The 14,789-nt window shown below is 47.7% G+C and overlaps 1 protein-coding gene across 1 annotated transcript in view; it reads left to right on the forward strand.

Annotated features, from left to right (window-relative positions):
• WWC3 (WWC family member 3) overlaps window positions 1–14,789 on the forward strand; it is a gene marked incomplete at its 5' end in the record, with an annotated part of 1,141,234 nt that overhangs the window by 282,473 nt on the left and 843,972 nt on the right. The window contains one exon of the mRNA XM_069639076.1: window positions 1,328–1,531. Coding sequence (XP_069495177.1) covers window positions 1,328–1,531 — 204 coding nt within the window. The remainder of the gene's footprint in view (window positions 1–1,327; window positions 1,532–14,789) is intronic.

Below are 14,789 nucleotides of genomic sequence, written 5' to 3' on the forward strand. Positions count from 1 at the left end.
GCCTAGTGACAAGACAAGAGAGCAAAGGATGTGGGACCGAACATAGGTGAAGCCTCTGTTGATACGAGTCCTCTTCCTTGTGGCAGTACTGGCAGGGGAGTGAACCAAGTGGACCTAAGAAGAAGGGATGAGCCAAAGTCTGGGACCCAAATAAACACAAGGGAAATATCAGAGGGAGGAACCCTCTAAACAGTGGTAGAGAAAAGACATCTGACTGGCTATGGAGAGCCTGGGACTCTGGCAAACTTTACCTAAGATGACAGGGGAAGGGTGTCATTCGCCCTGATCTTAACTGGAACTTTGTTGAAACTAAACATCCAGGGGAAGAGTCATTCCCCCTGGACAAAAGTGGAACGTTTGTGAAACCATTATCGATGAGAAGGGAGTCATTCCCCCTGGATCCAGCTTGAAGAGAGAGACTATTCTCCATGATGACATCTGAAACTGTGTGTACACCAAGCCCAGTGTGAAGAGTCATTCCTCCTGGTATTGATTGGAGTCCTAGAGAGATTTTCCTTTAACACACCAGGAGAAGGGAGTCATTCTCCTGGCGGGATAACTTTGCTTTTGATTAAGACACTTTTATAGTGCAAGGGATAGAGGTAAGGTTTTGACTAAGGACAGGGCTTTCTTTAAGTACGAACATTCTGACAGACCCTTTAGTTTGAGGCAGGGAAACCCCTCTTAGAGTTGGGGATAGCTAGATTTTGAGTACAATAAGTATTTGCCAACCACCATAACACCTACTGGTCAGTTGTCGCCTTCTGCACCCTTATGGTAGCCTCAAAGGTCTTCCCCTTCAGCAAGATAAAGGTGAGTTTATTAGGAATTTTGCTTGACTCGTCAACCTTTGTGCCTACCCACTGGACGTGGGCTGCACTTCATGGGTTAGTTCCTGGCAATCCCACTCTTGATGGCATGTGTGGCAAAGGAATCAACAGAGTTGTAAGAACATTCAACAGCTTTATTAAGTAGCACTGTATGGGTTGGGAAAACTCTTATAGAGCCTAGTGAAGTTATAATAGAAACAACAAAGGATCACAGCACTCCAGATTGGTACCCAATGTGATTCACTGACCTAGCAATAGGAATTCTGATCTTCCTCAAGATCTCCTCTTTAAAAAGGTCTCGGGGGGGGGGGGGGAGGGATACAGCACTTGGCTTCCTTCTGGCATTCACCACAGTTTCAATGCTTCTACAAGCCTGCCTAGAAAGAACTTTGTAGAGGAGAATAAAGCTAGCATGTACTAATAATCGTTACAAGTGACTTGACCATACATTCCCTTTTCTTGTTTGTACTATAACCATTTATTTTTCCCCTCTTCAGAAGTCACTCAAATTGAGGATCCGCGAGAGCAATGGCGGCGAGAACAGGAACGCATGCTGAAAGAGTACTTGATTGTAGCACAAGAGGCTCTGAATGCAAAAAAGGAAATCTACCAAATAAAGCAGCAGCGGTTTAAACTGGCACAAGAAGAGTTCCAGCAGCTCCATGAACTGTGCGAGGAGGATAGTCACTCGCATGCCAGCTGTAAGTTTCCATAATACATTATTTTGCATGCCCCTAATTTGGAGCGTTTTAGAACCTTTCTTTAATCTATTCTAAAGAAAACAGTTTAGAACTATATGCAATGATTAAAATGCCTTGCTGATTTTCCAAAAATGTACATAATAGATGGTGGTTACATTTGTTTCCAGTTCAGTTGTTTTCACAAACAGTTGGAGGATTATGGTATGCTTCATATATCCAATTGGGCAGAAATGGGAGGAACTTTGAAGTGCCCTCCTATTTGGCTGGGGTTACGGCTCAATTCCTTTTGGTTTCTCGGTAGCACACTGATTGTGGCAGTGAGAAAATGCTCTGTTTGAGTCTGTGTATGTACTTGGGGGACTTGAGCGGCAGCTGGTGACTGCAAGGATCTTCAGGGGCAATTCAGAGGACTTGAGGACCCAGGAAGCAGCAGGCAACTGATGGTAATTGAGGGCTGGATGAACACTTGAACAGTGGGGCGCTGGGAGAATCGTTAAGATCAAACTGAATTGTTATTTTGTGTAAGAAGCCCTCCGTCCGTCCCCCTCCCAAATTCTCTGGGTTCCCTTGAATTCCTTTAAGCTCTTGCAAATTCTGTAACCCTGCTGATTTCCCTACTGACTCTCTACACCCCCTGACACTTCAACCTGCCTTAATAGTGGCTAGTAAGCCCTATTTTGGGGGTTTTGTTCTTGTATTCCGTGTGCTGTTCTCAGAGGCTGGGCTGAGAGGTGAGGGTGTAGGAGTAGGGACTGGAAAAAGTGCTGCCAGATTCTCCCTATTGTTAAAGACTCCAATCAAGCAGTCCCACTAAGTCAGTGCCTTGTCTGGGATTGCTCAAGGGAAGCCCTTATTTATATATTTTTATGTCCAGTTCGTGTACTCTGGATGACAACCCTTATATAACACCCCTCTTAGAATCCCCCGGACCCCACTGAGCCAAGAAGTAATTTTATTTTGCAAATTTAAAAGGTTTAGTTGAGAATTAAACAATATATATATATATATCGCACTTTTATAATAAATTAATAATTGATATCACACTTGTGAATATGAGCAGTAATCGGCAATCGGTAATCCTACAATAGCACCGTTCTGGTGACTTATGACTAGGAACAGGGGAATAAGGTATCGGAGAATGCTTTATGGTTTCAAGGAGATGCAAAGATGAATAAAAGGCAGTACAGAAATAAACTTGATATGATCTCAGCAAAAGATAATGTGATCACTTTTTCTTTGAGAATTCACTCCCCCTCCCGCCCCCCTATGCAATGTAAGGAGATGGAAGTAACACACACAATTCTCAGGAATACACACAAATGCAATACAAAGTTCCAGTTCCCCCCAGCGAGCTTAGAGGAAAACGGGTATGATTTTAAACAGAAGCAAAATCCTTTAAATGTGGTATGCAATGAAGTGAAAAATATGCTAAAATTGCTTTTAATTACCTATAGGAGGTTCAGGGTGAGTGATAGCTACTTTAAATTAGTTCAGGATCACTTTAGCAATGCTCTATGAATGATTGTCAGGTTGAAAACGAATTTCAGGAAAGCAAGGAGCTGCTATTTCGACAAGTGAAGAAATTGAGCCAAATCGCAAATTGTGGCAATTTTTCCGAGTGCGATTTTGTTTTCGAGCGCGATTACGGAAAAACTATAAGGAGTAGCAAGTTTTAGGTTTGTTGGAAAGCTTAGAATCTTAGCTTTAAGATGAAAGTTAAATTACGTTCCTAGGACAAACGGTTCCGGAGATACGGACAATTTTGTGAAGGTAGATTCTCGAAATGAAATTTTAAAGTTCAGAATGACAGATGACAGATGGCAGTTTTGCAGCTTTGAATCAAAAGGAAGGGACACGATTTCTATGATGCAGTTCTCAATAGGTTAAAATAGTTTGAATTAGATTATTTTAAATTAAGAGATTGGTTTTGCACAGTCCTGGCTGAGTACTCAAACTATATGTTGGACAGGAATGCGACTTCGTCACGGATCGGGTCAGGATTGGCTGCGGTTCTCTTGCCACTGGGTACTGGTTCTCTCTGGATAATTCTGCCTTCTGGGTCTCTGGTTCTGTTCTGGATACACAGGATTCTTAGCAAGCAGCAAACCGCACAGCCCGGCGGTTTTATTCTGATGTGCCCCTTGTAGATCTGGGGTAATCAGTTTGCAAACTTGTAAGGCCAGCTGAGAATACTTTAGCTTGCAGTAAGCCTTCTTGGTTCAAAGTTCTGTAGTCTATCTGGAGTCTGGAGTCTCTGGATGTGAAGTCTGAAGTCTGGATGTGAAGTTGTCTGTCAAAATGCTCAGCAGAAAGTGAAAAAGAAAGTCTGTCTGGCTTCCAGTGGCTCTTTTTATGTGTTTTGAAAATGGGTGGGTCGGCTAATTCTGCATGCCCAACCCTCTCAAGATTTGATAGGCCAAAGGATTCTTTGGTCCCTGATTTGAGAAAGGATAGTGTGTCAGAGTGATGACAGCCATTTACGATCTATTGAAGAAACGCCCCTTTGCTTTTGACTTGGAACTCATTTTTCATAACTACACATTTCCCAGATAGTTGTTTGACATTACATGTACATATTACAGATTACTTAAGGTACATTCTGGCCCAACTCTGATCTTCCTGGGGGCTTGCATTCAAAAATGACAACTTATTTTAGTTTTTAGTTGATTTCTTTTTTTAAACTTCTTTTTATTCATTCAGCGTGGCAGCAAAACATAGGCGAACAGCGCCAGGCAAGTACAATATGAATACAGATATACACAATATAGGCATACAGGGTTTACATCACAGGTAAACACAACCATTGGGCATTTATATAACATGAGCAGAATGTCAGAGAGCTATGATGGGGGCGAGGACCCGGGTCGGTGGGGAGAGGTAGCTGGGGGAGATGTGTCCGGAGTCGCACTCAGGTCTGACATATAAGATAGGAATCTGAGCCAGATATTCCTAGGCCTAGAGTGGGTGGGCTGTAGGTGAGACCAGGCTTCCTCAGAGTCTGAGGCCCACGTGACCGCTCTTAACCATTGGGCATGTGTGGGAGGCGAGGGGCGAAGCCAGCAAAGTAGTATGGATCGTACCGCAAGAAGCATGCAGAGGCCAGCTAGTTTTTTGGAATTCCAGGGGAGGCCCGGGAGGTCGTGGAAGAGGCATACCACCGGGGAGGGACTGATGAGGTGATCAAGCATAGCAGACACCGTCGAGCAGACTGCCTCCCAAAACTGTGAGAGGTGGGGACAGGACCAGATCATGTGAATGTAATCGGCAGCATCCTGACCGCATCTAGGGCAGCCAGAGGGGTGATCACTGGACATGCGGTGCAATCTGATCGGGGTGTAGTGGAACCTATGTAGAACTTTAAACTGAATCAGTTTGAAGCGGGAGTTGAGACACCCGGTGTATGCGTTCACACATGTGTGCCCAGCGCTCATCAGATATTTCGACACCAAGGTCCGCCTCCCACGCCCGCTTCAGTTTAGTGAATTCTGGAATAGATCTGGACTGCAGCATAGTGTATAGTCTAGATATTTTACCTCTAGTGGGTGAGGGGGAGGCGAGTTCCTCGATGATAGGGTCGTCCGGTGGTAATGCCGGAAACATCTGGTAGTTAAGTTTAAGGATCCTGCGAAGGGATGAATATTGGAGCCATACACACTGGCCTCTCCTTAAGGACAATGGGAGGTCGGGCCATTCAACAAATATACCCTGATCAAACACATCACGCAGCAACTCATATCCCGCCTCAGCCCAGCGTCGAACCATGGCCGGGGGCACCCGTGGGACCCCCGGAAGGAAGTTCCAGAGAGGGAGGTTGCCATGGAAGGTGTAAGCAGTAACAGACAGTTTCCATGTTTTTGCCAATGCCAGGGATGTGCAGGCGACCGGGCTCTGCGAGTCCAGCGCCAGAGGGGCGGGTTGTATCACCAGGGATCGAATGTCACGGTCGCAGACAGCAAGTTTCTCGAGCCTAATGTGTGGGGGGGGGTCCGTTGCGTTAAACCAGTAGGATGTATATTGAATTTGGGATACCAGCCAGTATTTGAGGAAATCGGGGGCACCAAAGCCCCCGTAAGCCATAGGGGTAGACAAGGTATCCAGTTTAAGGCGGACCGCACCCGAGTGCCAAAGAAAGGAATTGACTGTGTGGGTCAGTTCACGGAAGAAACCCCCCCCCCCTGGCCACAGGGGGATATTGGTGAACCTGTAGAGTAACTGGGGCAACACAACCATTTTCAGTAGACCTATCCTGCCTGCGAGGGATATCGGGAGTTTGTCCCAGACTAGAACTTTAGATGACAAATGTGTAAGATACTTTTGGTAGTTCTCGTTAAAAGTCAGCGCTTGATGGCGCGTTACTTCAATCCCCAGGTAAGTAATAGTAGACTGAGCCCATGTGAACCCCTGGGTGTCAGGAGGGGGGGGAAGAGTGCACTCCGTAAGAGGGAAGAGTGTAGATTTCGAGCAATTCACCTTAAGGCCCGAAATTCGGCCAAAATGTATGACGTCTTCCAGTATTCGGGGTAAGTTGATGGAGGGGGAGCGTATAAACAACAGTGCCTCATCAGTATATAGGGACACTATGTCCGCCTGGCCCGCAGTGTGGAGACCTCTATGTGCATGGAATTGGCGGAGCATATCGGCGAAGGGCTCTATTGCTATAGCAAACATCAGGGGAGAAAAGGGGTATCCCTGTCTTGTCCCCCTGGCGATCCCAAAGAGAGGGGAGCACCGGTCGTCGGTGCGGACCCTAGCCACAGGATCAGAGTAGAGCAACCTAACCCAGGAGAGAAATGAGGGACCAAATTTACAGCTCTCGAGGACCCGCCACAAATACCTCCATGAAACCGAATCGAACGCTTTTTGCATGTCAAGCGTGGCCGCTACCGCATGTGTCTCGGGATTTATTCTGTTAATTATATTAAAGAGACCCCTTAGGTTCAGAGAAGTAGAGCGACCAGGGATGAAGCCCCCCCGATCTGGGTGGATGATAGATGGCAAAAAGGGAGCCAACCGGAGTGCCAGTGCCTTGGCGTATATTTTGACATCGCAATTTATAAGTGAGAGCGGGCGGTATGAGCTGCATTGCGAGGGGGATTTACCAGATTTAAGTAATACTGTAATTGTGGCTTCGCGGAGTGAAGGGGGAAATACACCGGCCTCCACCGATTCCTCCCAGAGAGCCATCAGGTGAGGGAGCAATAGTAGTTTATAACGCTTATAAAATTCAACTGGGATACCATCCGAGCCAGGGGCCCTCCCGAGGATAAGGAGTCCACCGCATCAGAGAGCTCCTCAAGTGTAAGTGGGGAATCAAGGGAACCCGCGGTCTCCGGAGAGAGATTCGACAAAGCAAGGGTATCAAGAAAGGAATCGATCTCCGTCGCTGGCACCTCATCAGAGTTGGAATATAGGGTTTCGTAGAATGTAAAAAATTCCATATTGATGTCCTGTGAGGTGACAGCCAGGGAGCCGTCATGTCTCTCAATCCCAAGTATATGCTGGGACCCCGTCTCGTGATGGATAAGTCTCGCCAGAAATCGGCCCGGGCGCTCACCCTCCCTGTATCTCCTCGCCATGCCAGGATTATCTAAAAAATTTTGTTTGCGCTCCGCAAGTGATCGGAACGTATCCAACTCCACCCCGATATCCACCAGGGTACCCGTAGTGGAGTGGAATGAAGTGAGCATTTAGCCTCAAGGATCGATAATTTAGATTCGCTCTTGGCGAGGTCTCTACGGATCGACTTAAGGACACCATTCTCCTTCAACAGTGCTATCCCTCTGATATAAACCTTGAAGGACTCCCATAGAGTGGCCTGCGATGTTACCGAGCCTGTGTTTGTCTCAAAGAACTCCTCAATAGATACCTCAAGCTCGGAACAAAACTCTGGGTCCAGAAGGGAGAGAGGCTTCAACCTCCAACATAGAGTACGGCCGGGATCCGGCCCCCAATCTATGGTGACGGTCACAGGAGAGTGGTCAGACAGGGTTCTGGGGAGGATCATTAGCTGTATGACATTCTTAACCAATTTGTTGGAGATCACCCATCTATCAATACGGGAATAGGAATCGTGGACTGAAGAGTAGAAAGAATAAACGCGGGAATCCGGGTAGAAGAACCTCCATGCATCAACCATGGCGAGATGGGGTAGGGATGATAGTGCAGCATAGGCTGCCCTGGAAAGTTGACGGGGCCTGGACCCAGATCTGTCGAGGGCTATATCAAAAATTGTGTTGAAATCACCCCCCCAGAGGATGGGGACAAGGGGGAAGCCATCGAGAAGGGAAGTGACCTGTACATAGAAATCTGGGTCATCTATATTAGGACCATAAATGTTCAGCAGGACTATCTCCTTATTTTGAAGTGTGGCATGAAGCAGTACATATCTGCCTTGAGGGTCTATTTGTGAGGAGATAAGAGTGAACTTGAGACTCTTATGAATGAGAGTCATGACCCCACGGCTTTGGGAAGAGAAATCGGTGGAGAATCTGTGGGGGCCCCATGATTTGGCAAATCTCATACACTGTTCCGTGCAGGCATGTGTCTCCTGTAAAAAAAGAACCTTGGACCCATGACGCTCAGCCTGCAGCTGCCTCATCTTTTTGTAATTACCCAACCCCCGTACATTCCAGCTCATGAGTCAGGTCACTCCCAGACATTGATGCAGGGGCGATTGTATTAGAGAAAATGTCAATACCCAATGGGCCAGTTTAGCAGCCCTGCAGTAACAGTCATTGAGTACCACCTCGCGGTCCGTCCTTGCCGCCCACGCCAAGTTTTTTGTAACATAACCCCCAACATGTCCCACCCCACCCACAACCCTCACCCAAACAGAGGGATGGCAATCCCAAAACCCCTCAACCAAAACCAAGCCAAAGGCATCCGCGCCTGGGGGCCTGTAGGCCGGATTGGCCGCGTCTCTCCGGGCAGCGGCAGGTCCAAGTGAAACAAAAGGTGCCGACAGTGGGAGTTTGCACGTAACTTGGACGGAGATCTTGCACATGTTGACGTGGCACATATTCGTAAAAATTAAACAATCTAAGCGGGTCACAGAATAGAAAACCAGTGTGACTCCAGTACAGGGAGATGGCCGGGCCCGGGCCCTCCCCGACGGGGCCGAAGGATAGCTGTAGAGCCAAGAACAGAGGGGGGGTGGGGATCAGCCTGGGAAATGTTTGCCTAGGAACTTAGAGGCCTCTTCTGGAAGTGTGAAGAAGAGCACCCGGTTGGCATGTTCTGTGCGAAGTTTGGCGGGGTAGAGCATGGTGTATTTAATTGAGTGGTCACTCAGCCTGCGCTTTACCGCTAGGAAAGGCTTGCGTTCACGCTGGGCGGCCATCGAGAAGTCTGGGTAAAGATGGATCCTTGCACCACCCAGTAAGAGCTCACCCTTGAGTCTCGCGGCCCTGAGGAGGGCATCACGGTCACGAAAATTCAACACACGGGCTATGATGGGCCGAGGAGGAGCGCCAGGCTTGGATTTAGCCGTCAGGGCTCGGTGTGCACGCTCTATGGTGAATTGCGGGGAGAGTTTGGGTGAATCGAGGAGTGTCAGTAATGTGTGTTCGACAAAGTCTTCCATTGATTCATGGACCTCATTCTCGGGAACACCGATAATACGGAGGTTATTGCGTCTTGATCGGGATTCCAAGTCCTCGTTCTTCTTTTCCACATCAAGGACTCGGTGGGATAGAGCGACGACCTCAGAGCGCAGGGTACCCAATGCATCCTCAGCGGAGCCCACCCTTGTCTCGACCTCCGCCACCCGGCGATCTGTCCTCTCAATGTGGGCCTTGATAGAGGATATAGTGCCGTTCATGTCATCTAGTTTTGAGTGGAGTGTGGTGAAGCCCTCCCGGATAAAGTCCATCATGTTTTGAGACTCCAGGGCTGTGGCGGATGATGACGCAGTGGGAGCCTGCTCGGTGGTTTCCTCTGGCGATCTCACCGGCGTCTTCGCAAACATATTGATGGAGCTCTGTTTCTTTGCGGCCCCCTTGGTCATCCTGGCGATGTTGAAGTTCCAATGGAGTAAGGGGGGAAACCCAGCAGCTCAAGAAAGGAAGGTGGGGGGGAACTCAGACTGTGCGACACGCAGGACAGTATGCAAGGCGTGATGTAGAGCAGGTGATTTTCCAGAGGGGGCCAGCGACTGTGGACCCATATATGTGAGGCTTGTGGCTGCCGGTGCAGTCCGTGGAGGTTCAGCCTGCCCCAGGTGGCGTGGAAGGCGCAGTCCGAAGACCTCGGGTGTAGATGACGTAGAAGCTAAAAGTGGTGGTGCCCAGTGGCCGCTATGAGAACAGTGATCCAGATATGGTTATCCAAGTGAGTCTGTAGGAGGGGTGGGGAAGAACACCACCCGGCCCTGTATACTGCCGATTAAATGGACAGGCTGTGGCTCAGAACCAGCAATGTAGGACGTACCAGGCCCCGGGAGTCCCCAGGCCAGGAGACCCACCCCCCCACCACCCCCCCCTCAAGTAGAGATGTGGGTGGCTGGCGTGGCCCAGAGCACCCCAAGTCAATTACACAAATGCAGGCCAATCAACTGAGCAGGGGGACACCTGGGTGAAGTGAATCCAGGGCAGAGTCGACTGTGTCGGGCGGAGGAACCAGCATCTAACGCATGCCCTGTATGATCCAGAGTCGGGCACCGCCAGCGCTCAGGCCGCGGAGCGACCCGGGGGTGGGGGGGTGAAGCGGCACCCCCCCTCCACGCACCACGTACCTTATTGGGCCCAGGGCCCTGCGATGTGCGTCGGCGGGGGAGCGCGGCACCAGGTGTACAGGGGTGCGCCGCAGCTCAACCCCTTCTCCGGAGTCTCCTTGAGGGGGGTGGGGCGAGGGCCCCCAACAGTCGGCCCCCTGGCGAGCACGACCACGGTCCAGGAAGGGCCGGGCCGCAGCAGCGCTGAGGACGCCCTCCGAGGCGGCATCGGATCGTGCCGCAGCCGTATGTGCCACCCCCCCTCGGTGGCGGGGAGCGGCCACAGGAAGAATGCTGGATCAGGGCTCCGGGGGAGGCCTCCTCAAGCGGCGAGCCTCAGCAGGGGTGGGTGGGGATGCTCGCTGGAGTGAATGGCGGCACTGGCGTGCATAGAGGCCCGGCACGTCCCACAGCCGGGGCTGGACGTTGGCGCGAAGCCGCTTCGCTGGTGGGGGAGGGGCACGGGGATATCGGGATGTCAGGGCACCCGACACCGTTGCGCGTCGGGATTCGGGCCAGATGAAGCCCGGATCATCAGTGACCAAGTCGTGCCCTTCAAAGTTGAGTGGAGATGCGAGAAGGTGCCAAAAAAAGGATCCTGCGACCTGCCTGCCGCGGAGAGTAGCTTTCAAGCGGCCATCTTGTTCGGCGCTCAACAGCGCCCCCCTCAGTTTTTAGTTGATTTACCAATATCGGACGTTTACCAAAAATGGCACACATGTACCCCACCTTTCTACCCATATTCCAGTAAATTTTCATTTTTCTAGCGTGAACCCTGTGTCTGCAATCTCCATAATTTATGGGGTTTTGCCTCAGAACATCGTACGGAATTGAGTTTGGACTCAAATTGTAGGTACAATTTCCATTTTAAGGATCTCCAAATTGTACATTCCTGTCATCTGGTTACAATTAGTTATCAGTGTTTTTATAAAACATATATTTGCCTTCAATTCACTTCAGTGTTTGGGTCCGCCCCCAGAAACTTGGGAGTCAGGGATCACATGTCTCTTCTGCCAGGCGGAGCTCAGTTTACAGTCCACACCCAAATTAACATACCCCATTCAATTGCAAGAGTCTATTGTGTCGGCTGAGGTCAGCAGGCCAGGGGGCCACTCTGCATTTGGTTAGCATGTCCATATGATCTCCTGGCTTCTTGTGTGTAGTTCTGAGGTGAGAAGGTTTCCCAGCCTCTTGCAATGTTAATTGAATCAGCCTGTCTTCAGGGAACAGCAGGTGTTTACATTTTTAATTAACCAAAAAGGCTTTGAAGTTTCCAGCTGTCTCAGGAGGCTGGCAACTCCTGAAGTACAGTTCTACTGTCAGAGTTTAGACCGCTAGGGCCGGCTTGTGTCCAAAGCTGGTACTGCACCTATTTTTTTTAGGAGTTGTCCTGAATTTGACAGGAGGATTTTGCTTGACAGCTCTAATCCTTGCTGCCATTGTTTTGATGGGCATCCTTACAGTAGAGTGGTGATGTGGAACCCCCCCCCCCTCAGAAAGGTTGAATCTTTAGAGTGGTCTTGTGCCCCTGATTTTAGCAACTTGTTGACATCAATTAAAAACGGATTTTGAACACATTGAAATGGACATTTTGAGCTTGCACTTCAGAGAAACAGCAGTGATTTCAAGGCACTTTTGATCTAACAGGCACTGCTATTTTTCCTTTGGCACCACCTTTCACCCCTGGCGCTTCCGGTCCATCACGCTTGCACTGGTGGGTGGCAGGTTAGGCGACCATTTTGGTGTGCGCAAAACTGCGCGGTTCTCCTGGTTCTGGGATAGAATGATGGGGGGCGACAGCTCAATCCCCACATCTACCCAATCTATTGATTTAGTTTTGTTCTGGCCTAATAATTCAACATGGGTCAAAACCCTTGACACTATGGCTGAAAAAAGGAAAGCTCTGTCAATTGTCCAAAGTGCAAAAGTAGTGGGTGTGCAAAACAGTACCTGAACCTTTCATCTGTTGCCATAGCTGTATAACACCCAGGAGTTGGTGCAGTCTAAACAATATTCTTTTCAGGTAGGAAAAACATTCCCCCCCCCTCCCTAGGCTTCATTGACAATGCCTGTGCTGGGGGAGGAGAGAGAGGTAGAGGCCCACGTTCAGGGTTGACGCCGGGGGGCTACTTTCAGATGCGAGCCTGTTACTTGCCCTGATTGGTCGGAGGACTTATGAATAACCTCTGTGATGTCATTCATATAGAGCTGTGAAGCCAGTTTCCAAATCTATGGAGTAGGCGAAAACCGGATTGGAGAGCAATTTCTTGAGTTTGGGTGAGTCTAGGAGAAAGATTCTGATGACTAAGGAGGGCAAGTATGATGGGGAGGGTATTTCTTGGTGCCAGCTTTGGTTGAAGACTTGTTTATTGGGCTATCCTACAGATAATCCCTATAAAGGGAGCTGGAATTTGTGTGCAGTAGTATAGCCTTATGTACTTTTATTTACTTGCTTAAGGAGGCTTTGGGTAGTGCAGTTGGTAAACTCAAGAGTTCTTGAGGCAGAGGTTAAATTGCTGTAATAGAAGGGAGTGGTTGGAAGGACTGGATCATCCATTGGACAGTGTCAGGTAGTGCAGAGGTCTGTACGTCTGTGATGACCAATTGTGTGTGCACATTGTTGCTCAATCCCCTTACCCAAATTGCTTCAGTAAAATTTGGCCCAATCCTACAGATCCCATAGGGTCCCCCAAGTCAAGCTTCTAGAGAGGGTAGCACAGCTATTGGATGTGCGAGTACAGCGTTGTAGGGGCTCTATGCTCCTTTCTCACAGTTTCTGTGCAAGCTCTCACAGGTGGGAAGTATCCATAGTCTGTTTAGTTTTATTTATAGTGTGCACCAGACCCTGGGGCATCAAGGCGCAAGACATAATACGTTCAGCTTTGTTACATGGGTACAAGAGGTACATCAGGGATACATCGGGGCATACATGAGACTAAATACAAAGTATTAGGGTAATATACAGAGTAAGTGTCCAATTTGGACTAAAACACAGTAAACAAATCAATATACAGAATAATGTACAATGGAAGGGTATTAACAGTCAAGTAAATGGTTAGCAGAATACTAAGGCTGGCATCTAAGTAGTAGAGGCGGCTGTGGTATGGCTATAGCAAGGCACTTTACTTGTCATTATCTTTCAGCCAGTCCGTCATGTTCTGTCTAAATTTGGCAAAGGATTGTTTTTTCTCTTAGGCAAGGAGGTCAGTCTTATATTAGAGAAAGCACACATGTGTTACAGTTTCTAGACTCTGTGGAATGGCAATCTCAATATGTACTTGCGACTTTAGATGTGGCGGCACTATACACCAGTATTGGACATGATCTGGCATTAAATGCATTAGAATTTACTTTCAGGAATTGTTCGGCTTCATATTGGAGGCATGTTGATATGTTGAAAGAATTCTTGTTATTCACGTTAAAGAATAATGTATGTTTATTCAATGACCAATAGTTTTTGCAGGAGAGAGGGGTAGCAATGGGCACAAAATTTGCACCTGCATTGGCAAATCTCTTAATGGCACAGTATGAAAAACAACACATATATAGACAGAATGGCTTTACTAACAATATTATTGGATGGAAGAGATTCATAGACGACATCCTAATAGTGTGGGATGGTACACTTAATTATTTTGAAGATTTTGTGAGACATACTAACAACAATGAATTTGGGATACAATTTATGGGACATGCTAGTCCATCACAGATAGATTTTCTAAATTTGCACATATTCATTGTGGTTAATCTAATACATACTGCCACTTATCATAAACCCACTGAGGTGAGTTCAGTTTTGCACTCGGACAGTTGTCATCAAAGGGGCATCATAAATAATATTCCCGTAGGTGAATTTTACAGATTTCGTAGAAACTGTAGCGATTTTGAGCAAGAATGTATTTTACTCAAGAGAAGGTTCCTTGAAAGGGGATATAGCCAAACATGTGTTAATCAAGCAGCGAACAAATACAAGCACACTAAACAAAGAGATTTGATTCACAACAAGAGGAAAGATAATTTGCAAATACAGCCTATTGCTATTATTACACAATTTACTGGAGACAGTAGTGCATTGTATCGTCGGGTAAGCAAGCATTGGGACATTCTTAAACTTGATAAAGATTTAGTACCTTTTCTTACAGATGGGCCTAAATGTACTTTTACCAAGGCACCCACCATCAGGAAGAAATTGTGTCCGTCCTTTATGGATGTAACCCTCAAACCAGAAGGTTCAAGATGGCTTAAGAGTGATGGTGGCTTTCACAAGTGTGGGCATTGTAATCAATACAAATATGCATGGGACAAATGCAAAATGTTCAAGGATCAGTTTGGCAATACAATTAACATAGATACCCACATCAATTGTAAAACATGCTATGTTTATCTAATCAAATGCGTTTGTGGTAAATATTACGTGGGCAGTACTATCAGGCAGCTAAGGATACGCATCAGAGAACACTTGTTAAGTTTAAGGAACAGAGAACCAAAAACACCTTTGGCCATACATTGGCAAAAAGAACATCAAATGGAAAATGTACAGGATGTAAG

The sequence above is a fragment of the Ambystoma mexicanum genome, chromosome 7q, assembly GCF_040938575.1.
Source record: "Ambystoma mexicanum isolate Mex_15411 chromosome 7q, UKY_AmexF1_1, whole genome shotgun sequence".
NCBI classification, from domain to species: domain Eukaryota; kingdom Metazoa; phylum Chordata; class Amphibia; order Caudata; family Ambystomatidae; genus Ambystoma; species Ambystoma mexicanum.